The 27,290-nt window shown below is 63.2% G+C and overlaps 1 protein-coding gene across 3 annotated transcripts in view; it reads left to right on the forward strand.

Annotated features, from left to right (window-relative positions):
• The first annotated feature begins 18,555 nt into the window (after window positions 1–18,555).
• Window positions 18,556–27,290, forward strand: part of RASGRF1 (Ras protein specific guanine nucleotide releasing factor 1) — a 41,165-nt gene continuing 32,430 nt past the window's right edge. For all 3 annotated transcript variants that reach the window (XM_054215337.1, XM_054215338.1, XM_054215339.1), the window contains exon 1: window positions 18,556–18,831. In XM_054215337.1, the coding sequence (XP_054071312.1) occupies window positions 18,556–18,831 (276 nt within the window). The remainder of the gene's footprint in view (window positions 18,832–27,290) is intronic.

A 27,290-nucleotide genomic window follows, 5' to 3' on the forward strand; every position in this document is an offset into this window, starting at 1 on the left:
CTGGGCAATATTTTTTGCTAAAAAGAGGAATTCAGCTATTTTAAATGCCAGCTTGCTGTATGATTCAATGTCTGCGCGGGCAGATGCGAGGTAATAAGGATACCGGTTTTCAGGCCTTATCCTCGGTTGAAAACCTCTTCCCTGCGCGCTGGGCGTCCTGCAGCGAGCGGGACGCGGTGACCCTGCGAGGGGCAGGGACGGGGCAGCTCGGCGTGCCGGGGACGGGAGGGGGTGGCTTTGGACCCTGCTGGGACAAGAGGTGATGGAGCAGAGGGGACCTCGGGCCCATGGCGGGGTCACCTCTCCGAATCCCCTCAGCCAACGGCCCCTCTGTCTGCAGAGCCCCCAGTGCCCCTGCAGCTCCTAAAGCCTTCCGTGCCTTCGGAGCTGGATCTCTCCCGCGGTATTTTCATCCCGTTGCTGCCTGTCCTCGCCCTGTGTCTTCTGCGCAGCTTGTCCCCCCGGGAGGTGAAGTGGGTGCCCCAGCCCTGGCCCCTGACCCCCTCGCTCTCTGTCCTGGGGAAAAACCATCGCTCCAGCTGCTGCCAGAGCTCCCACGTGGATAATGCCACGGGGAGCAGTAGGGTTCAGCAGAAAATTCCCTCTTTCAGATGCAATTGATTTGGGTTCCCCCACGGTCCTGGTTTCCAGGCACCAGCGGCAGCTGGAAACGCTCTCCTGGTGACAGAAAATCTATGGGAAAGCAGGCAGCCTGATGAAGTATTCATGGGGATTTTTATCAGCGGTTTTTCACCCGCTGCAAAAAAGCCATCTTTATTTTTAGTGAGCTATGGCTACAGCAGGAACGTAGGGAAAATGCTCTATTTGTCTTTGAGCCTGCACATGGGCCCATCCGGAGCTGCGGTGCATGTCGGGGAGGGCTGATTTGGGGGGGCTGCGAGTGAGCGGGGTGTGTGCAGGAACCTGTGCCCCCTCACCCCACTGGCAGCAGGGATGTGCCGCAGTGTCCCTGCGGGACCCGGCTGTGCAGGGACAGGGCCCCCCGGGGCAGCACCGCGGCACCGGGCTCTTCAGGCAGTTTCTCACAGCACTGGGTTATCAAAGTGCATCGGTGTGAGGCAGATGTCCCAGTGTCCGACACTGGGAATTATGTCACTAAAAGCACTTTTCCAGCATGTATGATTGAGTTAACTTCTTGGCAATGTTCAGAAGTCGGTATGAGGCCACCAGGCACCGTCCCCGAGGCATTTCTGGGTGCGTGGGGCAGAGGGGACGTGTGCCTGGGACCGGCGCGGGGGATATCGATGCTGTGTGGAGAAGTGGCCACTGGGGTTAAAAGAGCTGGGTGAGTGAAATGTGCAGATTCTTTGAATAACTGATTGCAGAAAAATGTTAGAATTAACTAGACACCCTCTTTGTCAAGGGAGAGGAGAGCTGCGCGAGTGCTGAGCGGTGCCAGGCTGGCACAGGACCCAGCATCCCCGTGGTGCTGCCACCCCGCTTGGCTTCAGACGGGGCTTCGGCAAGTGATGGGCATCGCGCCGGCGTGGGGCAGGGAGCTCAGGGACCATCAGTCCAGAAAAGAAAGCCGTCTGTCTGAGGCCTAGACCGCTCCCTGCCTCTCCCTGGGGAGCGGGAGGGGACAGCAGGAGGGGACGCGTCTCAGCATCAGCTCCTGACCCGAGCACAAGCGCCCCTGTGCAGGGCACCGGTGACAGACCCGCTCCCTCTGACCTGCTCAGCCGTGCCCGCGGAGCTCAGCGAAGAGCCGCACACAGCCCCGCCGCGTCCCTGCACAAAAGGTGCTCTGTTTTGTTTTGTTTTTTAAAGGATGTGAAAACGCAGGTGCTTCGTTTTCCCCGAGGCACCGGTGTGATGCGTTTCACGGGGATTTCGGTCGCTGAAGCAGCGCAGTCCTGCGCGCTCGCTGCGCTGATGGCCGGCTCATGTCGTCGCTCCCCACTCCAGCAGGACGGGCTGGAAACAGCTTTGTCAGGGGGGTTTGGCTTATCCCTCTGTCCAGCTATTCCCTTGGGTCGCTGCGTCGGGAGCAGAGGAGGGGAGCGGGGCTGGGAGACCCCTCTGCACCCCCCGCTGTGCCGGAGGGCAGCCCCATGGAAGGCGATGGATGAGCCCCCCCGGGGAGCTGCAGCAGTGCCGGCGGTGGGGTGCGCCCGGCACCGGTGCGTGACACGGCGATGGCAGCAGAAGCCAGGTCTGGCCGAGCTGCCTGCGTGCCACCAGCCTGGCCCGAGGCTGGCGATGGCTGGTACCAGACTCCATTAATGAGGAATTAAGAGGGTGATTGAGGTGAACGGAGCTGGATGTGGAAGGGCTGGGGTGGTGGTGGCGGGGATGAGAGCCCGGGCTGGTGCAACGGCAGCGCTGCCGCTGGGGGCTCTGGTACGGCAGTCGGCAACTTGGGAGCCTGCGATGCTGCCGTCACCAATGTGGACACTGAATGGTTTGCAGTGGTGGGGGGCCAGCCCTGAAACGTGGCTGGAACTGAGAAACCCACTGGGACGGGGCGGTGGGGCCCCTGGGGACGGGGCTTTGGACTGGCATTATCAAACGCGTTTTGGCAATGACCTGAAAGAAGATAGAAAATCGTTACTACAAATGTTTGCAGGTGACGTGAACCTGGTTTAAGGAGTGGAAAAGTCGGCTTGAGGAAACCATTTACACTTGGATTGTGCAAATATCAGCTCTTGCATCTGCCAATAGAGAGAGGAGCCGCTTTCCCGGGCTGATCCCGTCCGGCAGCACGGAGAGGAGCTGGGGCTCCGGGGGACGGCAGCAGGGACGGGAGCCCCAGGCACTGCCGTGTCCTCGGAGCTGAAGCAGCCTGTGTGTGTGTGATGGGAGAACGCACGGCGTCACAAAGACCGTATCGCTTACACCACCGTGTGAGCCCCGTTGGACCAGCGTCTCTTCCGGGGGTCTGGTGTGGAGCAGGACAATGCAAATGTGGAGACAGTTCCGAGAAGGGGTTTGAGTCTGATCTACAGGACTGAAGGCGAAGGCTTGGGTCTGTTTACTTCAACAGCGACAACTGCAGGTTGAGCTCCTCAGAGAAAGCATTGGCGGCGGTGGCACCTCTTCGTCGGAGCAAGGACAGGAGAGGGCTGGTGCCTGGAAACGGGAAGGAAGCAAACCAGCTCCTGCGTGTTTCCCGGTTAATTCCAGATTCAATTAGGGCAGCTGAACAAGCCCGTAATTGATTCTCTGCTGCCAGTGACGCTTGACTCGGCCCTGAGCGCCGCAGCCAGCTGCTCCTGCCAGGCCGGGGCGGGAGAGCCTTCGGCTGCTCCCTTCCCAGGGTCGCAGCGCTCCGTCCCGCTCGCTGATCCCCCCCGTCGGCCTCTGTCCTGCAGAGGAAGCACGAGAATGAATCACATCTGATTAATTTGCCTTATCCAGAAGAATCTCCCTGCATTAGCAAATGTTTTGTTTTATTTGTTTCTATAACCAACATGAAAACATCCTACGGAGCCCGGCATCTGCATCCCTGGCGGTGCCAGCCCGCGGCAGCCTGCCTGGAGCGCGCCACAGCGAGCGGGGCCGGGCCGAGCCCAGCGTCGGCTGAGCCCCCATGGGATACTCTCACATCTGGCTAAAAATGATCTTAAAATATACTTATGAGCCAGCCCAGTGCGATTGCTGCCTTCCCTGGTGTTTTCCTGCTACGTTTCCCCCGTGGGCACCGCTCGCTGGAAAGCCTGCCCAGGCTGCGCGGAGATGTGCTTTGTCAGCAGCAGATGCTTAATCTGATTAAAAATAAATCTGTCACTCTTCCACGACTGATGGGAATCGGTTACAGCAAATCCCGCTGTAATGTGGCACTGAGCAGCCTGTGCCAAACTCCGGCGCTTTCTCCCCGTTGAGCTGCAGGGAAGGTTTTGGGTCCCTTTGCCGCAGGTCTCGGGGGCAGCTCGCTGTCTTAACGCGCGTCCTGATGCCCATTTACTGACAGAGCTGCAAACACCACCAGCGAGGACAAGGAGACTCGGGGCCTCTCCTTGGGTGACCCCCCCTAGGACCTGGGACAAACCGCTCTGCCACCTGCGCACCTTCAGTGCGAGGGGAGGGCGCTGATGGACCCGTGCCTGCAAACGCAGGACGAATGAGGAGGGTCCCCCACATCCACAAGCGAAGCTGTTCCGTCCAGCAGCCAAAAATACCCCAAGAGAGCTGCTGCAGGACTGTAACAGCGAGTGAAGCTGCTGAGACCAGGGTGGGTGGCCAGGAGTTGCGGCTGGGGCGTGAGGAAGGTGGCGCAGCCCGCTGGAGGGGTGCGCGGCGGTGCGAAGGCGCCGGGGACGCGGGTCGTGTCTCCGTGGGACAGCCGGGGGCAGGGATGCTGCTGTGGCAGGCTCCGAGCCCTGCCTGCACCCGGGGCTGGTGCTAGGGGGGGGAGCTGGGGAACGTCGGGGCTTTGCCAGGTGCTTGCGAGGGCAAAGTCCTTCTGCTAACGACAGGCGGCTAATGAGGCTGGAGCCTGACATGGCACTTTCTTCCCGGGAAGGTCAGTCAGGGTGCAGAGGGGGTCTCTGCCCTACATCTGGTGGGTAACGAGCTAATTAAGCCCCTGAAGGACGGAGATGCGTTTGGGGCTGTTTCTGTTGCAGGAAAGGGGAGCAGCAAAGGGACTGGGCTCAGGGGGAAAGCGCAGCAAACCTCCCCCCCCACGGCGATGCCTCTGGACCTGTGACCCTGGGGGTCCTGCCTGCTGGGACACAGGGTCCCCTCCCTCCCTGCAAGCCGGGCTGGGGCAAGGCTGGCATATTCCTGCATTGGGAATCCTGAAAACACTCAAATTGCTCTTCCCAGCACGATGGTGAATCCCCGCACCCCTGCTCGCAGGAGCGGCCCCACCGGCGCAGTGGCCCCCAGCGCTGGTGAGGGTGCCGGGGCAGAGACGGGCGCTGTGGTGGGTGCCAGGGCCAGCGGCTGCTGCGGCGTCTCCCATCCCTGCGTGCGCCCCTGGGAGAGGAGGAGCAGACACAGCGTGTCGCTGATGCACTGCAGAGACAGGTACGGCCGGTGGCAGCGTGCTGCCTTGGGCAAGGGCCAGCGTGGGCCAGCGGGGCTCATCTCGCCCCTGGCCCTGGGCTCTCCCTAGCCCGTGGGGCGGGCTGTCCTGGCCGGGCGAGGGGAGCGGGCCGTGGGCTGGGGTGCCTGTGGGCGCCCTTCACCGCCCCCTCTGCGGCTGCTGCACCCTGTGCCTGGGGAAGCGCTGCGGGGAGGAGAGACGGTGCCGTGGGCTTGGGATGAATGGGAGAACCCTGGGGTCTGCTGCCCCCAGCACCAGCCAAGGGGGATCCCGGCTGGGCAGGGGGGTCACCCCATATGGGAAAGCCAAATTATCCCATCCGTGCAGCACGAGGGAGCGGGACCTCCTGCAGCGTGCCACGCTCCCCACTTGCTGCGGGTGATGAGGGCGATGCTGCCTGAAGCTGGGGTGCTTCCCTGGCTGCCCTGAACCTCCGTCTCTGGAGCTGCAGCTCCCGCAGGGATGGGAGCGATCACTGTCCCCTGGGATCTCCCCCTGCCACTGGCTGCTGCGGGGAGGGGGAGCTGCTGCTCCCCCCAGGCCTGGCAGGAATCCATCCCCGGCTGCCGGACCTCTCCATCCCGTTTGTGCCCCTGCACCAGCGTCCTGCTGTCGGGGCCGGTCTGTCCTTGCAGCCTACCTGGGCAGCGGGGAGCTCGCCCGGGTTCCCTCCCCGAGCGCGGCCGTGGCGCTGCGGCAGAGCCCTGCCCTCTTGCAGCACTGATGGCCCAGCGGTGTAATGACCCCGGCCGGCTGCCGGTGCGCGGTGCCGGTGGCAGAGGGGCATGCCGCCTGGCAAACAGCAGGCGTGGGCGGACAACCACCTCCATTGGGCTGGGGCTCCTGTTTGTGGAGCCCTGGCTGCAGGGATGCGGGAGGACCACGTCACGGCTGCGGCATCCCCACCGTGCCCTTGGTGCGGATAATCCCACCCGCCCACGTAAGCAGCTAATGTGGAGCTGATCAGTGGGTGTTTGCCACGCGGCAAGTGGGGAACTAACTGGTTTAGCAAATGACACCCGTGTCCTGCCCACGGCCGCCTGCGTCGTCTGGCGTATTTATAGCGTTGTCTGCTACCAGGGCTCCTTTCACCCACTCAAACCAAGTCCCGTGGCTCCGGCGTCTCCTTAAACCATCGCCTCTTAGCAGATAGAGGAGTGCTTTGTCGTCTTCCCAATCTGCTGGTAGAGAGAGAGAGAGAAACAGTTTCTCCATGACCATAAGTAATTAATTGCTTCTAGAGATTCGGTTATTAAATTTTTAATTAGAGATGGGCTAAAGTGTACGACAACATTAGCCAGAAGCTCCCCCTGGCAGGGCCGTTCCCGGGAGCAGCAGCGGCAGCGTCCTGGCCTGCTTCCCTGAGCTAATCCGGGTGGCCCTGGGGATTACAGACCCGGGCACGGCGTGTCCAGTCCCGGGACGGATTGTCCAAGGTGATCCAGCCGTGCTGCCCTGCACCTCCTGCACCAGCACACACGCACGCGCGCCGAGCTTGGAGCGACCTGGCTCAGCGGCTGCCGTCCTTGGAGCTTCTCCCCGGTACCCGGCTGCCAAAATCTCCTGCGGCATCAATGCTGCTTGTCTGTGCCGGGCTTGGACAGGGCTGAAAACCCATCTGGTGCGTGAGTGAGAGCAGCTCCCCCGCGCTGAGCTGCAGAGCTGCCTTCCACGTTGGTCACGCCAGAGGTTTTACAGCAGCCTTGAAACGTCGCCTGTCCCGGATCAGGCTGCGACAGCGGGGTCGGGTCAGAGCCCGGAGCCGAGTCCTGGTGCTGCCCCGCCATCCGCACCTGTGGCTGCGGGCTCAGCCACTGAGCACAGGCTCCGAGCCCTGGCTCTCCCCTCCGGGCACGTCCCAAGGAAGGATGCTCGGGCTCTGATTTGCCCCTCATCCCTCTCCCCCGTGGGGAGCAGCCCAAGCCCCCCGGGTCAGGACTGCCCAGGGTGCGGGCGGATCCCCGGCACAGTTTTGCCATTTTCTTTCCTCCCAGCTCCGAGAGCAGAGCTCGGGTTTTGCAAGCGTCCATGGGGATGTCAAAAATAGACTTTGCCAGATTTGCTTTTAGTGTTGCTGAACAAAGGTCTGGCGTGCTCCTGAGAGATGGGTGGAAGGACTGGAGCCCTCTCGGCCTTTTGTGAAACCAGCGAATCGGCAAAAAGGCCCTTTTATACACTTATACATCTACATCTTATTTTGGGGATGCGTGTGGGCCTGCTGGGATTGGGAGGGTACTGTTTGTCAGAGATGTGCCAAATCCCCGCCCCACCTGGGGCGCCTTCACCTGTTCTGAGTGCTGGTCAGACCGGGCCCCGGGCTTTCCACACGCGCACCCACACGTGTGCATGCACACGTACGCGCACACACACCCCCTGTGCATGCACACGTATGCACCCCCCCCCCGTGCGTGCACACATACGCGTGCACGCCCCCCCATGCATGCACATGTGTGCACACCCCCCCCCGTGCACACGCAGCTCTCGGGGGCTGCCCCACGTGCTGCCCCGCAGACAAAGCCTGGCTCATTTGTTCAGCTGCTTCCCTGTTCCTGCCGGTGTCACGTTCAACACCTCATCAAGTCTTTAATTGTTTGTTTACTCGTTCTTCGCTGGAAAGATGCAATATTAGTTTAATTAGAGAACAGAAAGTAGGAGGCTCCTCCTTCGGAGGCGCAGGTTCGGGGAAGGGTTTAACGCTGGGTTTATTCCCTGTGCTCCCGCCCGAGCTCAGTGCACGGGAGATGCTGGGGACCGGGATCCCTGGCTGTGAGTCAGGGCACCCGGGAGCGTGGCTCCGCTTTACATTTCAGCTTGGGGAAAGTCGTTTTTTGTCCCCGTGGCAGCAGCTCGAGCCTTTCCCCTTTTTCCAGCGGGGTGTTGACTCTGAAGCCTAATAAGGGCAAATGTGCAGATCTGTTCCATCTGCAAATGTCACTGTGCCATGTGCTCAGAGGGGTGAAAGGGCAGCGTTAGCCTCCATCTGCAGGATGGAAGAGCTGCCACATGTGCAACCCTGGGGAAATGGGGAATCCTGCTGGGAATGGCCTCCCACGCTGCCCGGAGCAGCGGCAGCCAGGCAGGCACAGAGGAGGCGCGCAGGCACCTTGAAGGCGTGCTTCCCTTGTGGGGCGTTTCCCTAGGGATGGGGGCTGCTCCCCCAGGGATGTAGGGTGCTTTCCTGGGGATGCCCTGGGCACCGGTGCGGGGCTGGGGGTACTGGGCACCCGTGGCCCATCCCAGCTCCTGCTCTGGCCGATGAGCAGCGACCGGCAGCGCTGCCAGCTGCAGCGTGGCAACTGCCAGTCAGACGCGGGGTAATAAAGTCAGGCTCAGGGTGAGCGGGGATGTTTGTACCTGAAAATGCTTTGTGCCTGTAGGGACGGGAATGTTTTTAAAAGTCTGCAGCCGTGATTTTCAGGGGCGGTTTCAGTGGCGTTGTGCCTGTCATGCAGTGAATACTGTATGTAACAGCACGGACCCCCGGCCTGTGAAGCACGGGATCACATAAATGTATAAAATACATCTTAGCTGTAACACATTCAGAGAGGCTTGTAAAACACTCCAGTTTGTCTCAGAAATGCCTAAAAATAACTTTCGGTTACCAAACCACTGCTGTATCTGCAGTAAGCGAGCCTTCCCGCGGCAGCTGGGGAAGCCCAGCGTGGTGCTGCTCTTGGCACAAACGGCCAGCGGCGGCAGAGCCCCATCCCCACGGCAGCTCCCGGCACGCGGGGCTGGCAGCGGACGGGTGTGTGGCAGCCCCGGCCCCCGTGCGGGACGTGGCTGCGCGCTCCCCCGGCAGCTCTCCATGGAGATATTAATCACGTTACGCGATCACACACGCTGAACGCGGGGCCCAGCTGCGAGCCATGTACGTCCTCCTCCAGCCCCGGGGCCAGTGGCTCGGGGTGCCGCAGCGGCTCGGGGTGCCACAGCGGGGTGCTCGGTGCCTCTCCCCCCTGCCTGACCCTGCCATGGGACAGGGACAATTTCTGTCTGTGCCTGGGTACCTGGCGCTCTTGCTGGGCTGGGCAGACGCCACATCATTGTCCCAGCGGAGCGAGGTGGCACTGGGGATGGTTGAGGCCGGCTGGGACACACAGAGACGGAGGGGACCCACGGCACCGCGGGGCGGCGGGATGCACGGCGGGATGCACACCGGGATGCACACCGGGCTGGTGTCCCCAGGGGACAGGAGAGGAGCTGCCCATGGGGCCAGGGCTGCCGGGAGATGCGCTGCCAGCCTCGAAGCATCAGGCGGGGGGTGTCATCCCAGCGCCATGGCGGCCCCAGCGAGCACGGTGGGCATTGTGTCACCCGGTCACGCTTCAGCTGGGACCACACTGGGCCGCTCGTGGTTACCCAGAAGAGACTGCAGCTTTCTGGAGCAGCAACATGATCTGTGGAGAAAGCAAAACCAGGAGCTCTTGGGCTGGGGGACCAACCACTGCATCCCCCGGCACAGACCCTGCTCTCCCAGTCTGTCCCAGCGGCAGCGCGGCCGCAATCCCTGCTCCCGGAGCTCCTGCCGGGCCAGTTGGGCAGCCTCCCCCGCAGAATGTCGGCCTGTCGTTTCCAGGATCTGCCATTATCCCGCTGGTGGCTTCATCTGCTGGAGGGGCCATGGGGGTTTGGTGGCCTCAGAGCCCCCCCCCCGCAAATGCAGGGCTCCGATACCTAAAATGCTGCTGTGCCTCACGCTGCTCCGCGCCCCTTCCAGGACGGGAAGGACGCCAGCGAGCCACGACTCGATGAAATGTGGGAAGACAACTCTTTTTCCACCCCCTGTATCCCAGGTGAAGAAGCTGGCAGGCAAGCGCTGCGTGGCGAGGAGCGCGGAGCCGAGCCAGCAGCCCTCTCTGTGGGCTCAGGAGTGAGCGAGAGCTGCTGGCATAAATTACCACCTTGTCATCCCCGGCGCTGAGCTTCCCAGAGAATAGCTTAGCGGTTCAAAGGGCTGCTGAAATAATTTTGCACAGCATAATAACAGTCCTTAAGCTTTCCATTTAAAAAATGTCAACAAATACATGATTTCTGCAGCATGGCTGGCTCGCTGGCACCCGGGGGTCAGGCGCAGCCAGCCCCTTCCTGACACCCAGCGTGGAGAGTTTAGTTCTAAGTGACAAATTAGCCTAATGAACTCGCAGCATCTTCGTGCTGCTGGGGAGCCCTGATTTATACACCCCTCTCCCCCCACAGCGCTCCAGGCGAATGTCACTCCTCCGCCTGCTCAGCGCCAGCACCGCTGGCCAGGAGCTGGCAGGGAAGTGGGTCGCGATGAGAAGGGACCTCCATGCCGGTGGCGGGGCCGGTGGCGCTCACGCTGCCCAGCGCGGCCGCTGCCCGGCGAGGACGCAGCCCAGGAACCCCAGCCCATGCTCCTCACCCTGCCCGGGCTGTGCCAAGGATTTTTATTTTAGCCACGGGACGGGAGAACGCTTTGCGGGGGGGACGCAGCTCCTCCGGCCCAGCGTGGCACGGCACCTCTTGGCGCATCCTTGGGTTCCCTCCTCTGACACGCTATTTCGGACTCCCGGCCGATGAAAGCCCCTCGCTCTCGGAGCCATGCACACACGAAGCCCGTTTTCCGCACGTGTCACCAAGCGGGTCCCAAGATGATGGTGCCGCCCCAGGCACCGGGAGCCATCGCGTGTGTGGGCAGGAGGGACGTCCCTGGTTGGTGGTGGGGGAGAAGCAGGCGCGTAGCCAGGGAAGGCGCTGCAGCCTGTCCCCTCCCCAGGAGTGGCTGGAGCAGGGCTCGGGGGGCGGTGGGGCTGGGACAGGGCTCCGTCCCCCACCGGTGCCGGAGGCTCCAGCCCCACGGCTCAGCAGGCATTTCTGCTCCCGCCGCCAGTCAGCCATGGGGTGCGTGGGGCACCTCGTCCCTCCTGGTGCCCAGCACCTTCCCAGGGTGACAGCGTGGTGTCCCCCAAGGCAGAGGAGCCACCCCGCTGCCAGGATGCTGCGCGCCATGCTTTACTCCGACGCGAGAGGGCCCGGGCTGGCAGGATTCGGGCAGGGAGAGCTCCAGCATCACTGGCTCAGCTCGGGGGGGGGAAACACGGAGGCAGAACCTGGGAAGAGGAGGAAGGGGTGACGGCTGAAGGCTCTGGGATCACAGATCTCCTGAGCCCATTTCCCTCCTCTCCCCGCTCCCTCAGGCAACTGGGACCAGTGGGGCTCAGTCTGGGAGAGGGGTCTCTGCTCCCCGGTGAGCCCCATGCACCACCGACACCCACACCGTGCCCTGGCCAGGGCTGTCTGTGGGTTTGTGGGTTTGTGCCATCTCCCTCCTGTCCCCGTCCCCGTCCCTGTCCCTGTCCCTCTCCTGCCTGGCCGGCACAAAGCACTGATACACCCTCCACCACCATCCCTGAGCTCGCGCTCCAAGAGGGCAACGATTTCCCAACCCCTCACGGGCTCCTTCAGCCGTGGAGCCAATGGGCGGCTTCTACCAGCGTTTAAATTCTGCAAACTCTAAAAGTGCTCAGGAGCAGTGAGGGAAACGACCCCGCTGTGTCGGGATTGCCCCCCTGGCACGCCGCTCGTTAGCGCGGCACGGCACAGCCCTGGCGTAACGGGCCCTTTGCGGCCGCTGAGCTCACGTTGGGCTGCAAACGCCTGTAAAGCCAAACTGCTTCTGCCTGGGGTTCCCGCATCCAGGAGCAACGGGCTATTCCTCGCCGGAGCTCTGTTCTGGGCACTCACGGCTCTGCAGCTTCGCACGGAGACGTTATTTGCATTTTTACGTAATATTACGAGTTGCCTTGCAAAAGGGGGAGGAGGCTGCTGCCAGCTCCAAGGGGCTTGTGGAGAACCTCTCTCCAGGGCGCGTGTGCTGGGCTCACCAGCCATCGAACTAGCGAAATTCGAAACAGATGAAGTGCCTGGCAGGTTTCCAGAGCCATTTGCTTGTGAAACCAGTTACTACTGAGGGATTTATAACATGGCTGGAGAAGACGCTTTTCCCACGTCAACCTCTCAGCAAATCCGCATTCATCCTATTGCTTATCCCCAGGCGTGGGGCATATTATGAACTGAAGATGAGCACGGGGCAGTGCCCCTGTCCCGGAGCCTGGCCAGCGGCCACCGCCTGGAGAAGCCAAACGTGGCAGTGCCGTGGGTTACACAGCCACCGCGGTGCCAGAGCAGGAGGGAAACGCGTGTGCGAGGAGGAGGAGCAGCAGCACCGAGCTCTGTCACGCCGACGCTTCAGTTCGGTGCTCCCACAAGTGCTCCCCACCGGCCCCTCTGCGGGGAGGCTGCCGGTCTCTGCGGAGCGATGCCAAGGAAGACACAGCGGCCCGTCCTTACGTCTGCAAGCCCGGGGGAGCCGTGCCGGAGAGCCCCACACGCAGCGTGCCGCCAGCCCGCCGACACCCGGCGCCCCGTGGCATCCTGCACCGCAGGGACCCGGCTGCTGCTCTTCCCTCTGTGGAGGCAGGAGCTGCGGATCGCCGGGAACACCGCGGTGCTGCCGCACCCGGGCCGTGGGTCTGGGCTCCTGCTCTTCTCCTTCCTGGCCTCAAATCATGTTCTTGTGAGGGTCTGCAGGGGCACCGAGCGCGGAGGACCCACAGTGGCCCCAGGCTCCTCAGCACCCGCCTGCTCGGGCAGGGCAGGGCAGGGCGGCCCCCGGCATCCGGGCTTTGCTCCGAGCATCCGAGGGAACGGCAGCGACCCACAGCAGCTCAGCTGGTGCACCGGGACGTGCGCCGGGGCTGCGCTGGGCAGGCAGCGAGGGCTGAAGGCAGGTGGGCAGAGCAGCGCTGCCCTGGCTCGCGGGGCTGCGGGACACAGTGTGCGCTCACAGAGTGTCCCCAGGAGCCAGGTTTTACCTCCCCGCTGGAGACCCCTCTGTCAGGGAGGGTTAAACGTGTGACGGTGGCGATGGGAACCTGCTCTGCCCACACGGAACGCTGTTTGGGGCCAATTAGCAGAGAATTGTCTGTGCCATAAAGTGCTGAGTGAAAGCGTGCTGGTGCCGGGGCATCGCAGAGGGCATCGCTTGCCAGGCGGTGGCACTGACATTTCCTGTGACCAAAACAGACACCCGCTTGTGCTTTGGCAATCTCTGCCCTGTCCTGCCAGTGCCCTGGCAATATCTCTGGGCACACAAAGGAGAGCGCGCTGGAGCGCTGCCGGGGAACTGGATAAAGATCAAGGGCGCACTTGAGAGCAGCTCTAAACGGGGGTGCCGCTCGAATCAGGTTGCTCTCTCCTGCCCACGGATGATCTGGTACAACATCGACTCCGCCAGGGCGCCGTGGAAGGAAATGCAAAGTTCCCATTCCTGCTCCTTCAAAGTTTGCTGCTAGGAATGGAAAAACTTGGCTTTTGAGCTAGAGCCTGGTGGGTTTCGTCTCCTGCCGGTGGAGCTGAGCCCTCGCACCCGCAGGGCTGCTCCGACCACTCAGCCCAGCCTGGGCGCAGGCACGGCCGCAGGGTCTGACAAACCTCCTGCGCCCGCACCGGGAGCACCGGCACTGCCGGCATCTGCCGCAGCGGAACCTTCACCACAGCCTGGACTTGCTCAACCAAGGACGGGACTTCCAAGCTTGCTGGTGTGATTTGGGAGCCCGTGGACCTGACTTTGACGACGGCTTGTGCCGATTCCTTTCGGAAAGCCCAGTTCGGGCAGAGTCCAAGGCACTTTGTGTCCCTCACAGCAGCGGGAAGCACGCGGTGCGCCTACGACGTGGAGAAGAGGAGCTCTCGGGGGGCATGAAATGAGTATCCGTGCTCAGCACTGAAAGTAAGTGTGTGCCCAGCTGTCAGCAGCCCGGAACGACGCTGTGTCCTGGGAAAACACCTGCTAATGACACAAACGTCAGCACCTGCCCTGGCGATGCCTCAGCCCTGGGCTGGTGCCTCCGAGCCTGAGTGGATAAAACCCCCCATTTTACTGCAAGTGAAGGAAGCAGCTCCCCGTGGGCGGCAGCCGAGCCTGGCCGTTACGGGAGAGTCCGCGCTGGGGGAGCCGCGATAAATACCAGCGCCCACATTACCCGGCAGCATGTGGGGAGCCGGGAAGGCTGTGGGCTTGGGGTTTTTTTTGCTGTGCATGTGTTTAGCGTCGGCATCCTCAGGCAGCGAGATGCACTCGGCAGCCTGAGGGCCCAGCGGGCATCCGAAATCCCAGGGGAAAGGAGGCACGGATGCAACAGGCAGCAAGTGTGACCATCACAGGAGCTGTGTGACACCCCGGGGAGCGGGGCTGTGCTCCCAGAGCACCACTGCAGGGGCGGGCTCTTCCCAAAGGCATTGCGCCCGTCCCCCCGCCGGAGCTGGGTGTACGCAGCAGCCAACTCTTCCTTCCATCCAGGCTTGAGAGAGGGAGGAGACTGCACAGAACTGAACCGCTGAGGGGGCTGCTGCGTATAAAAGAGCCTGCCGCCCGCCGAGCCGATGGCTAATGCGAGAGGTTGGAGCATGGGCTGAGAGCAGCGGGGGCCGTGTTTTCCACAGCCGATTATTTTGCCATGGAAATCACAGGGTGCGTTTCACGAGGAGTCAGTGCACAGCAACAGGCTTTGCACCTGCCTGGACAACAGTGGCAGGACGTGGGGACGGGCGAATCCCAGCGCTGCTGTGCTGAATCTGCGGGCAGCCTGACGGACACCCGTCCTGCGCCAACAGACCCGTCCTGCGCCCCGACACCCGTCCTGCGCCGCAGCGACGGGTCAGGGCTGAGCCCGCGGCTGCACATGCAGACCCCCACCGAGCCCCTCGTGAGCCACCCCTGGGTGATGCTGCAGTACCTGCTCCTGCTGCGCGCAATTCTGCTCGGGCTCCAGCCTCGGCTGCGTGCGGGATGCCCCCGGGAGCTGCTTCCATGTTTGTTAAACACTTAAATGAAGGGAGAAGTAGCCACCGCAGCTAAAATACTTGGAAACCCTGGGAAATCTTTAGTCTGGACAAACTCGCTGTCTCAGGGCAGCCAGCAGCGGCAGGTCCGGCTCCCCTGTGCGGTGGCACTCGGGAGAAGTGACGAAGACTTCACCTCCGCTTTCCCAGAGCAGAAGGGTCATCACGCTACAAACGCCTTAGAATCGATCAAAGCAAACATCACATGCAAAAAACAAACCTCCCTTTGTTTTAGAAGTCAAAGTTTCCATATTTGCTGGAGCCTTGCAAGCTGTCGGCTGTTTTTTCCATTACCCTCCATACCGTCTAAGGGGACCCTGAGCTAAACCAACGCTTATCTGGGGACCAGAGTCCAGCCCGTCTGGAACCGACTCCACCACAGCCAAATGCCGCTCGTCCCGGTGCCGTCCGTGCTGCTGTCCTCACGGCAGCCTGCTCACGCCAGCGAGGCAGCGGCGACCCTCGCGCCACAGGCACACTGTGTCCCTGGGCACGGCCCCACGGCCAACGGGGGGCTCAGCTGCTCCCGGGGCATGAGGCGGCTTTTCCTCTCCTGCTCCGCTCTGCTCTCCAGGTCTGCTGGACGGGGAGCAGGCTGCACGGGGAGAGGAGCCGGCCCCGGAGCATCAGCTGCCTGCCATGCAGTGCTGGGCCCTCCTGACCGGGGGGCTGGCAGGGACACCCAGCTCCGCACCCTGCCCCGCTGCCCAGGCCTTTTCGCAGGGGATATTTTTCCTTTCCATCGCTTTCACCCAGTATAGGAATTACTGGCAGCGCTAGCTTCCAACTTATTAGTTGATCCAAGATTTTGCAGGCTTCCATGAAGGATCTTTCCTTGTGCAACCGCCCCATTTGACAGGCAGCAGGTCCTGCCTGACCGTCCCAGCGCAAAAGCAGGAGCTGCAGGCGGACGCTCGGCCCCGCAGCCATGGCCATCGGTGCCCAGCTCTGCCTGATGGCTCCGGATAATCCGCAGAGAGACGGAGGGGACGGAGGAGGTCTCAGCTTCTTCTCCGGGGGTTATTCTTTATCGGTGCTCGGCGGGCAGGACGGGCCGGGTGTGGGGAGCACGCATGCTTCGGCCCGTCTTTCGCCCCAAGCAGAGGCTGTGGGGGGCGAAGCGGGATGTGGGACCTCACTAATCAGGCTGGAGGAATGGGAAAGGGACGAGCCCAAGCCGAGGAGGAGAGAGCGCCATGCCAGCAGGGGAAGTCCTAAAGCCAAATACCTGCTTGCAATTTGGGTAACAGCAGGCGCATTCAGCCGGGGGGGCAGCAGCCTGTCTGCCAGCTGCAGGGGCAGGTGGGCACGGGGGGCAGAGGGCAGCGTGCGGCTCCGCATCTCACTCCCCCGGCCAGGACCACTCTGCCCCTGCCTGGCACCCAGCCGGTGCTCGGGCCGTGTCCCTCGGGGCAGTGACGGGCACACGTCCCAGTCCCAGCGAGCACCTGGGCCGAGCAGCTCCATCCCAGAGATGCCAGCACCCTTCCCAATTCCAGCCCGATCCCTCCTGTTGCCATGGCAACCCATGACCTCACCAAATTCCTTGGAGATCTGTCAGCATTTCCAGCGGAAACAAAGCTAATTAACACGGTTTTCCTGATGCCCTCCCTGTCTGCAGGGGCTGGGTCACGCTTGGGGCAGGGGTTGGGGCTGGTTCCTCTGCCACCGCGGGCAGGCAGCTGCCGGTGGGCAGCAGGGCTCGTGCGCCGCCTCGCAGCCAAACCAGGTCTCAGGCGTGCCCATCGCCGCGGCATCTGACCCACGCAGTGCTCCTGGCTGCAGGGACCCCCTGGGGTGTGGGGAGCACCCGGGGCCCTCCCTGCCCTGCACAGGCTCCAGCTGCGGCCAGTGCCCAGTTTTCCCAGTTTTGCCCTGCTCGGCGTAGCACACAATGCCAGGATGGAGGAGAGGGATTGAAGAGTGAGACGAAGAGAAATAAAAGGAGAAACTGGGTCCTCCTCTCTCACACACGTGACATCTGTGAGTGGCTCCGCAGTTACTGGGGTGTCCTCAGGAGAGGTGGAGGGTGGGACGGCAGAGGACGGCCTCGAGGGGTGCCCATACTTCTGCATGCGGAGGGAGCACCCGGCCCGAGGGACGGCAGCGTTGGGGATCGCGGTGTGCAGGGCCTGGGTCAGCGCCACGGGCTGCGCGTGGGACTCGCCAAGGGCAAGGCCACGCGTGGGGACGTCCCACGGTCAGCAACACGCGCAGGGGTGGACACAGGGGGTTTGTAGCAAGCCAGGGCTTGTGCCAGCCCGGGGCTGGTCTCAGACTGGGGGTCCCTGCTTGGCCTGGGGGTCACCCAGGAGTCCTGCTCTGCCTGGGGGTGCCATTTGTCCTAAGGTCCTTTCTGGCTTGAGGGTCCCTTTCGGCTCGGGGTCCCCACTTCACCCAAGGGCTCCCATCTGGTCTGGGGGTCCCACTTGGCACGGGGCTCCCACTGTGCCCAGGGATCCTGCCTGCCCTGGGGTTCCCATCCATCCCAGTAGTTCCTTTTGGTTCGGGGCTCCAGCTGTGGGCAGGGGTCTGTTCCAGCCTGGAGACCCCGTGTGCCTGGAGGTGCCTCTTGGCTGGAGGCTCCAGCTGCGCGCAGGTTCCATCCCTGCCCGGGGGTCCCGTGTGTGCCTCTCAGCTCGGGGCTCCAGCTGCGGGCAGGGGTCTGTCCCTGCCTTGGGGTGCCATGTGCCCATGTGTGCCTCTTGGCTGGGGGCTCCAGCTGTGGGCAGGGGTCTGCCCCTTCCCGGGAGTCCTGTGCGTTTGGAAGTCCCATGTGCCAGAGGGTGCCTCTTGGCTCGGGGTAGAGGTCCGTTCTGGCCTGGGGACCCCGTGTGCCCGGGGGTGCCTCTTGGCTGGAGGCTCCAGCTGTGGGCAGGGGTCCGGCCCAGGGGTTCCATGTTCTTGGGGGTGCCTCTCAACTTGGGGCTCCAGCTGTGGGCAGGGGTCTGCCCCTTCCCGGGAGTCCTGTGTGTTTGGAAGTCCCGTGTGCCCGGGGGTGCCTCTTGGCTGGAGGCTCCAGCTGTGCGCAGGGTCCGTCCCTGCCCGGGGGTCCTGTGTGTGCCCCTCAGCTCGGGGCTCCAGCTGCGGGCAGGGGTCTGTCCCTGCCCGGGGGTACCATGTGCCCGGGGGTGCCTCTTGGCTGGAGGCTCCAGCTGCGGGCAGGGGTCTGTCCCTGCCCGGGGGTCCCGGTGCGGTGTCCGTGCTGGGACCCCCGGCGCGGTGTCCGTGCTGGCGGCGGGCGGGGCGGGCGCCCCGGCATCCCGCGGCCCGGGGGGCGGCCCCGGGGAGCGCGGCGCGGCCGCCCCCGCAGCCGGCGGCGGGGCAGGGCCAGCCCCGCACGGCGCGGCGCGGCGCGGCTCGGGCCGGCGCTGACGGGCTCCCGGTGCAGCCGCCGGCTCCGGCGTCACATGACTCGCCCCGTCTGCGGGAGACGCGGCTCCGGGACGCGGCGCTCCCCCGGCAGAGCCGCCGCCGCCGGCGCCGCGGGAGGCGAGCGCTGCGCGGGCAGGGCGGTGGGGCTCGGCCGCGCCATGAGCCGCCGCGGCGGCCGCCGGCTCCCCGGGGGCAGCGGGCGCCGCTGATGCGGGCGCGGGGGCTGCGGCTGCTCGCCAGGGACCCGCCCGCCGCCCGCCCGGCGGCGACCATGTGAGGAGCTGGCGGTGCCCACCAAGATGCAGAAGGGGATGCGGCTCAATGACGGGCACGTCACCTACCTGGGGCTGCTGGCGAAGAAGGACGGCGCCAGGAAGGGCTACCTGAGCAAGCGGAGCTCCGACAACACAAAATGGCACACCAAGTGGTTCGCGCTGCTGCAGAACATGCTCTTCTACTTCGAGACCGACTCCAGCTCCCGGCCCTCGGGGCTCTACCTGCTCGAGGGCTGCGTCTGCGACCGGGCGCCCTCCCCCAAGCCCTCCCTCTCGGCCAAGGACTCCCTGGAGAAGCAGGTGGGCGCCACGGGGGCCCGGGGCCGCCGCCTCCCCCCGCACCGGCCGCTGTCGGAGGGGGATGATGCCCCGGGGCCGCCCCTGCGCCCGCGGGGGGTCCCGGCCCCGGTCGCAGCCCCGTTTCCCCGCGGCGGAGCGGAGCGGACCTGCCCGGCGCCCCGCACCTGCCCCACGCGTGACCGGGGAGGGGGCGAGGCCGGCCGTGCCGGGGGCGGGGGGGATGCCGCCCGGGTCCGCGGTGCCGGTCCCCCGGCCGCGCTGCCAGCGCACCCCGGGGCGGCGGGTGAGTCCGTTGTGGGGGTGTCGGGCTCTGCGCGGCGCCCCCCTCCCCATCGCGGCTAATTAAACCGCCGGTAATTGTTGGCGGGGCTGCGGCGCGGGGCGCCCCCCGGCGGCCGCGGGCCGCGCTTTGCGCAGCGGAGCCCCGCGCCCCACGCGTGTCCGCGGCGCGGCCCCCCCGGCCCGGGCCAGCTTCGGGGACAGCGGCCACGGCGGAGCCCGGGGGTCCCGTGGGGCCGCTCCGTGCGCGCTGTGGCTTGGCCGTTCGGGCTCGGTGTTTGCCCGCCTGGCGCAGCCCCCCCCGTGTGCGCCCCCCTTGCGCCCCCCCGGGGTTTGGCGGCGTGCTGGGGGGCAAACCCGCCCGCGGCGTGGGCACTGCGGTGGCACACGGTGCTCGGCGCCGGGGGGGTGCAGGGTGTCGCGGGGCCTTGTTTTCACACGGATTTCGCCCCGTTCCCGCTCCTCGCACGAGGGGTTCGTGCTCCTGTCCCTGACCCGGCTGGAAACGCCACGCGTCCCCTCCCCGGGCGGTGGGGAGCCGCGGAGCCGGGGCCCCCCATGCCACGCGCAGGGCTGGCACTTGTCTGCAGTGCTCCTCGCCAGATGCTAATGTCTGCAGGTGGCACCGCACTGAAACGGCAAAGCTGGTGTGAGGCCCTGGGAGATTTCGGGTCCCCCTCGGTCCCCGGTGGTGCGTGGGGACCCGGCTGCAGGGACGGCAGCCCTCGACGGGCCCGGGGGTGGGTTTCTGTCCCCTGGCTGCACCTTCCCCAGGTGGGCAGGGTGGCAACGAGCAGCGTGGTGTGCGACGCTGGCAACCTCTGGCTTGTTTGTCTGGTGTCGTTTGCTGGAGCTCGGGGGGCAGCCAGGCAGGGGAGGGGTTGGTGCCAGGAAGGGGGCTGCCAAGGGCTGGCTTCCAGCCCGGGGGATGCGAATCCCCGTCCATCGCTGCCGTAGCTCCCAAAATCACCTCCGGTCTCGTGAACGTGGAGAGGACCTCGTTGCTCGTGTTCGTTGCGTGGAGTGCGGCCGCACACCCGGTGGGGTGCCCGTGTTGCAGAGGGCGCCGGGAAGCCCCTGGCGAGGAGGAGTGGGGGTGGCTTTCCCGGCGCGGGCAGCCCAGGCTGGGTGCTTGCAGGAGGCACCCTGCGTTTTGGGTCCAGCTCTGCAGGTCTTGCATAATGCCTGCCTGAGCAGGCTCCGGGGAGGTGGTGGGGAGCGCGGTGGGACAGGCCCTGCGGGGACCCCCCTGAGGCAGGGGGCTGGCTGCAAGGAAATGAGCCCCTTAATTGCCTCTGGCTACTCATGGCGTGCTCAGCACCCCAAAAAGCCCTGCTACGGGAGCGAGGTGGTGCAGCACCACCGCTCCATGGCGCGTCTCCTCACTCCCGGCAGGGATCACGGCAATATTTCCCTGTTCCGATCAAAATACCCTTTTTTTTTTTTTTTTTTGCGACAACCGTGCCTCCTCGCAGCCCTGGCTCCGGCACTGGAGCAGCCTCCGGCGTACTGCACGGTCGGCCACAGCAGCGAGGGAGGGTCTGCCTCTGCCGGGGGGTCACGCTGCTGTCCTGCTTTGTCAGCTGTGTCCCTTTGGGTAGCAGTGCCGTAGATGGTGTTGCGCGTTCCTGGTTCGGCTTCAATCCGCCTTGCCAGCCAGGTTTAGATCCAGCTCCCGCGCCAGGTTCTGGCTCCTCCTGGTTGTGCAGGGGGGATTTTCCACCGGGTGGGGATGTCACAGCCCCTTCCCAGTTCAAAACGTACCTGGAAGATTTATCCTCAGTGTCAATGAGGGGCTGCTGTCGCGGTGCAGGGAGATCCTGCCACACCAAATATTTCCCAGGCCGCTCATCTGCACCCATTTACCCAGCTTTAGCGGCTGGCTCATAATTTTGTATAAATCATTAGGACAAATTTAAATGAAAGTGCTCAAGCGCTTGAATGCCCGCTGCTTTGCGAACTAATTAATGGCATAGCAGATGAGAGAGGCAGCAGAATATTTATGGTGCGGATCTGCGGCACGGCGCGTGCGGGAGGTGGGAAGCGAGCGAAGGGCTCGCAGAGCCGGCAGGGCTCCCAAGGAAGGGCTGCGAGTCCTGCAAACCAGGGAAAACGCTTTCCTCCAGCTCACCCGGTACCAGCCGTGTTCAGCAGCACCGGCTCCTCCTGCAAAGGGAAAGTGCTGAGGAAATTTCTAGCATTGTCTGTGATCACCATTAATTGTTTTCCGAGGGTATTTATCTATCCGGGCAGTTACAGCTGGAGCTATGGGGACAGTATTCCCTGCAGCTGAGGAGTTGCAGGTTTAGATGCCTTCTTCACTGGGGTGAAGCCTGAAAGGTTTCAAATTCTCCACTAAGGAAAAATTTTAAAAGGTTGGCCTTTCAAAACCCCCTCTTTTTTTAAAGTTCGCATATTTTGCTTTGCAGGGGGATTTTTTTGCTGGGAATGCAGTGTATTTTTAGCATACAGTGCATGTGAGAATAAAGGAGCAAAGTTGTTTGAAAAACTGAAACACCGAAGAAGGGATTTGGATGCCTCCAGAAACTTTGTTTTCTGGTTTTGTTACGTTTTTCCGCAAATGAAATCTTCTTCACCCCAGTTTGCTTTGGAAGATATTTAATGGTTGGGTGGGCGTCAGGCCGTGGCTGGGAGGAAGGGTCTGGGGGGCCGCCCGCCCCCGCGGGTGGGGATGCTGCGATGTGCCCTCACACAGCGCGTCTCCTGCCTCTCGGTGCCGTGCGCGACCCCCGGGGCCGTGCCGCGTTACAGGGGAGGGCGGGCAGGACGCGGGGTGCCCGGGGAGGGACTGCGGGTGGAGGGGCGCAGCCGGAGCGCGATCCCGGCCGAGGAGCTGAGCAGGCGCGGGGACGTGGAGCTGATCCATCCCTGCGCTCCAGGCTGTGGGCTCCGGGCCGGGAAGGGGCTGGCGCGGGGTCCATCACACATCGGGCAGCGGGAATCCCGGCTGGGTTTGGTGCGTGGATCCAGCCTTGAGTCAGATTTGCAGACCCAGACCCCGGCGCCATGAGTTATTCCTAACCAGCAGCCCTCTGTGTCTCAGGTGAGAGCCAAGAGGATGCTGAGTCAAGTGGTGGCACCGTGTGAAACCCTTGACTGGAGACTCGGAGGCTCTCTGGAGCCATGAGAGCTTTTATTCCCGCGAAGCCTGGGCTGCTCATGGGAGCGCGCAGCCTATGGCTGGAGAGTTTTCTTCCCCGTCTCTGAAGCGTTTGCCAGGGCTGGGTGTAACGTTTCTTGCCGGTGCTCTCGCGGGGCAGGGGAGGCTCGAGGAAGTGTTTTGTACCACGGCGCTGAGGACGAGCGGTCAGCGGGTGTGCGTGGCTGCGGTTTCCCATGGGATGGGAGGAGGCTTGTGGAAACAGTTCCCACCGGCACGTCGGGGACAGAGTTTGTCTTCCACCTCCCTGAGGTGTGTCCAGCCCCGGTCCGGCTCGTTTCCCTGCATAGCCGAGGAGGGCACGAGGAAGCCACGTCTCAGCACCAGCAGCACAAAGAGTCGCGGGTGCCGAGCAGACATGAAGCACGGTCACTGCAGGCACCCTTTGCGGTGGCACCCATCCCCCAGCTGCTGGAATTGCTGGAGAGAAGTGGAGCTGGGGGACGCTGGGGCACCCTGGGGACACCTTCCCTCGCGGGGTGCAGGGAGGGAGGTCCCGGCAGCACCCCCAGCCACCCGGCAGCTCCAGCTCCCCACTGGGACCTGCCCTCTCTCTCGGCCCTGCTGACGGAGCCGTCGCTGGCGGCAGGAGAGCTCGGGCAGCGCTCCGCGGGTGCAAGCAGCTACGGGATCCAGCTCTGCCTGTCCCCGCATGGGGGGTTCACCCGGGCAGGGCTCCCGGTACCCTCGGAAAGGGCTGGATGGGGGAGCCAGGGGCAAACGCAGCCTCCCTCTGCGGGCTCGGGGCAGGCACCCGCTGCTGGTCCCTCTGAGGAAGAGGGTGGTGATGGCCCTTCCAGAGCAGGCAGGCATTTGCCCAGACCTTCTCCTCCAGCACTAGATGCGAGTGCCTTTGCTGGGTGCTGCTGTCCCAGCCCCCATGGCAATGACGTGTGCCCCCCAGACCCCGTGGCTCTTTCCAGCAGTGGCCAGAGGAGCCGCAGACGAGGGCTTCCCCTCCTGGCACCTCTGGTAAGCGCCTGGCTGGCCGTGGTTATCCAGGCCGTGCTCTGGGTGAGCGGGAGCAGCGGCAACGGCCACAAGAGCAGCTTGGAACGTGGTTGCAAGTTGAGGCGGGCAGGGAAGGGCTCGGGGCAGGGCACAGACCCCGTCCCGGTGGCAGGAGGGAACACGTCCCGCCTGCAGACCAGCTTCTTCCTGGGGCGAGCAGGGCGTCCATGGACACAGCACTGTCCCCGCAGCCTGGGCACCCTCTGCTCCGCTCTGGGGACGCGGGGCAGTGGGTGCGGGTGCTCCCACGCAGGGTGCGGGGCGGCCGCTCGCCCGCCGCAGCCCGGCACAAAGGCAGCAAAGCACAATCCGCAGGTTGGTGGGACAGGGCTAGCGGGCGATCCCCGCGCTAGCCGTGCATCCAGCCGCAGCCGAGTCTGCAAAACATGCTTTGCACAGGAGGGTAACGTGCTTCTCGTCTTCTAGAAAAGTCTGTTTTTTCTTCGGGGTACCCGTCTGAGCGTGCTGCTGCCCGATTGCCGTCGTTCTGATTATTCACATGCTGCTTATGCAAAGGACAGGATAATGTGGTGTGATCTGTGTGACTGATGGCGGTGGGGCGATTACAGCTGAGCGCAGGACACCTTGCCTCCGCGGGAGCTGCCTTTGTCAGAGGATGAAAAACTATTCCCCAAATTTGTCATATAAATCCAAACAAGGCAATTTCGGGGCAACACGGGCCTTCTTACCAAGTGAACAAAGGAGCCAAAGTCATGGAGTGAACTGTTCCCCCCGTCAGTACACGCACCGGGAGCGGGGGGATGCTGGGGGGTGCCGGGGGGTGCCGGGCAGGCTGCAGGTGGGGGCTGCAGCTGAGGTCGTGCCCGTCGCCGCAGCCCAGGCTGCTCCACGCTGGGCACGCCGGTGTGTGCGGGACGCGTGAGCCGAGCAGGGTGTGCGCGTTAACGGTGCTCCTCCAGCAGTGGCGGTCGGGGCTGTGGGGGTTCATAATATTGACTAACGGTTTTCCAGAAGGCTGAGGTGCGCCGTGATCGACAGCCGCCTTTTGCAGATCACGGCGAGTGCAAAGCGCGCGTCCCTGCATGGCCCCGAGGCTGGGGACGGCGACCGGCTACGTCGGGGTGTCGCGTACCCGCCTCTCCCAAGCCCCAGCGCAGGCGTTAAACACCATCCCGAGGTTTTCCGGTTCCGGGGTTAAGTTTAGCATCGACGTCTCGGGTCCTCGAGCTCCAACTGCCAGGGTGCTCCGGCCCCCTCTGAGCAGGGGGAATCCTGGCGGAATGGTGGATGGTTGAGAAAAAAGTGGGTCTGTGCATCCCAACTCCCAGCTGGAGTCGTGAAATAGGTATTGGAATGTTTTGGTTGCCAAAGACCGGGAGTCAGCAGAGGTTGGTGGTTTCTGATAAAGCAAAAGGGCCGAGAGCATTTTCACCTGCGAAACAAAAAAATCGGAAAAAGAAAATGGTATTAAAAAGTTTAAAAGGACATTTTTCAATATGATTTTTTTTTTTTTTTTAAATGCACGGACCATTTCTGATTAAGAGGTGTCTTGGCTGAAGCTGTTTGGCTCTTCCCATCACCTTGACTCGCTCGCTTGGGCCTTTGCCGTGGCAGCTGCCCTCTTACGTTGTCCTCTTGGGTTTTTGTAAACTCTTAATTAAAGGCTCCCTAGACTTTTCCGAGGCTCGGGTACTCTTCCCAGGCTTTCTGCAATGAGCTGAGCACGTCGGTAACTCACCCTTCATACCAGCAGCACAGAAACCTGTGCGGATTTAAATACAATCTGACTTTTTTGAGCATAAATCACAATTGGTGAACCTAAACCTGAACTACTCATAAATTTGGAGATTACGCTGCTGATTTTTGTGTTTTAAACCTGATGCCAGTGCTTCCCCTTTACTCGCACGTTCTCATCCAACAGATTAATGAAATCTGTCACAGAAGCGGGGGGAGAGGGGAAGGAAAGCTCCCCCCAGCCCGGCCCCGGCTGCTCTGCAGCCCCGGAGGCATTTTCTCAGCGGCGCACACACAGTTTGCAGATTTCTTGCAAATACGAAGGTGCAGAGTCATTACAGCAATGGCAATATTCACGTGTAAAATCTGGCCGAGGTCCGAGTGTCTGATATACCCCGGGTCAGGACTTTGGTGTAACGCCGGTTTCTTCATTAATTCCTGTACAGAGCGATGCCAGGGCTGTATTGCCAAGCCGTGGGCAGGGGGCTGCTCAGGATGCACGTACCACGCAGGCATCGCTGGATAGCACGCCAGAAAGGGGAAAAATCGATATATTTTTTTTTTATAGATGTTTCTGCCCAAGGCTTAGGGTGGGATTCACGCGGGGCGAAGCCTCCCGCTGCAGAGGGTCCCCTGCCTGCTGTTTGCTCCGCTCGCGGTCGCCCAAATCGGCTGATGCTCGGCTCTGCTGCCCGTGCGTGAGCATCCTTACAGCCCGTCCTGAGGCAGAGGAGAGAAATTGCAGCCTCTGGGATTTTTTCCTTCTTGTCAGCAAGCAAATGAGCTGCCGGAGCACCCACCTCCTCCTCCGAGTCCCGGGTCCTGTCTTCCCAGAGCACGCGCTATGTAGGTCAGGGAAGTTAAAAGCTGCCATTGCTGGCTGTGGATTTTTAGACTCATCCATCCAGAGCAGGAGAATTCTCCTCCCTTGCCCTTTATGTCAGCTGCAATAACCGTCAGCTCCGTGAGCAGGCGGCCGCGTACCTGCCTGCCGCGGGCGGGTGGGGGGCAGGCGGGTCCCGGCGCTGCAGAGGGGACGGCGGGGGGCACCTCCCGCGGAAGGGCCCCTGTGATGGCGCCACAAAACCGCGTTGTGCAGGAAGGGGTGACGGTCACCGGTCCTGCGCGGGTGGCGGCGCTGGGGGTGTTTCTGTCTCGGTCCCCTCGCCCTCCCGCAGCCCCCTCCCGCGGAGCCGGGCACCGTCGGTGACCAGCGCGGGTCTGCGGGAAATGTGCCCACCGCGGCGCTCACTGCGTCCCCAGCGGGCAGGCAAGTTCTTCAGGCTGGCAAATGCCCCGCTCCAAATTTTTTAAAAAAATTTGGAATACGTTGGTTTCCCATTTTGGAGATAACGCGTCATTTGAAAGTTTATTTGAATTTATTTATTGTTTACTTAATAGAAAGCAAGAAGCAGAGTGAAAGGAGCTCAGCTGGACCAGCAGCAGGGACATTGCTTGTGGCCACCCTGGCGCTGCTTTGCCCTTCTCTGGCTTTACTCTGACAAACGGGAGAATTTGCTGTTTTGTCCCCGGTGCTGCGGTGTCGGTGTGTGCCGGGGGGGTCCCGGGGCACCGGGTCCTTGCTCCCTCTGGCCCCTGAGCTGGCACCGGGCGCTGGTGGGGTCTGCGTGGGCAGGGTGGGCTGACAGGGGCCAGGAGGGCGCCGGGAACTGCAGCCCCCGCGCGTGGGGAGCGGCGGGACACGGGGGGATGCTGGGGCCTGAGCCCAGCGGGGAGCCCGGCTCCCTGCACATGTGGAGCCCCACGGGAGCTCGCCGGCATCCCTGCGGAGACCCCACGTGGCACATCCTCATGGCCGTGGGACACAGGGATCTGCGTCCCGGCAAGACCCCGGCGTGGGAACCCCCAAGGCACAACGGCCGACGCGCTCTCTCTCGTCATCTCTCTGGCTTTTGGCGAGGATGTGGAGGATGGAGGAGCCTGAGCGCCCCAGCCACGGTGTGTGGGAACGGGCGTCAGACGGACACGAGCAAAGCACATCTTGGGGCGTGCAGGGACCCCCATCTTGGGGTCACTGGGGACCCGTGTCCTGTGGTGCAGAGGGACCCGTGTCCCAAGGTGGCAGGGACCCACGTCGGGGGGTGCGCAGGCGGGAGGTTTTGCTTCTCTGGCACTGGGCACGGCAGGAGGGCAGAGCCGTCGCTGCGCTGACGGTGCCAGCCCAGGGACATCAGGCACATGGGAGGACATTTCTGGGGAGATAGTCCCTGCACATTAAGCACTCAGGTAGTCTCCTTCGTTAATTCAAAGTCATTTGTTGAGGTTCTGGAAG

This window comes from Rissa tridactyla, chromosome 9 (assembly GCF_028500815.1).
Source record: "Rissa tridactyla isolate bRisTri1 chromosome 9, bRisTri1.patW.cur.20221130, whole genome shotgun sequence".
Taxonomy (NCBI): Eukaryota; Metazoa; Chordata; class Aves; order Charadriiformes; family Laridae; genus Rissa; species Rissa tridactyla.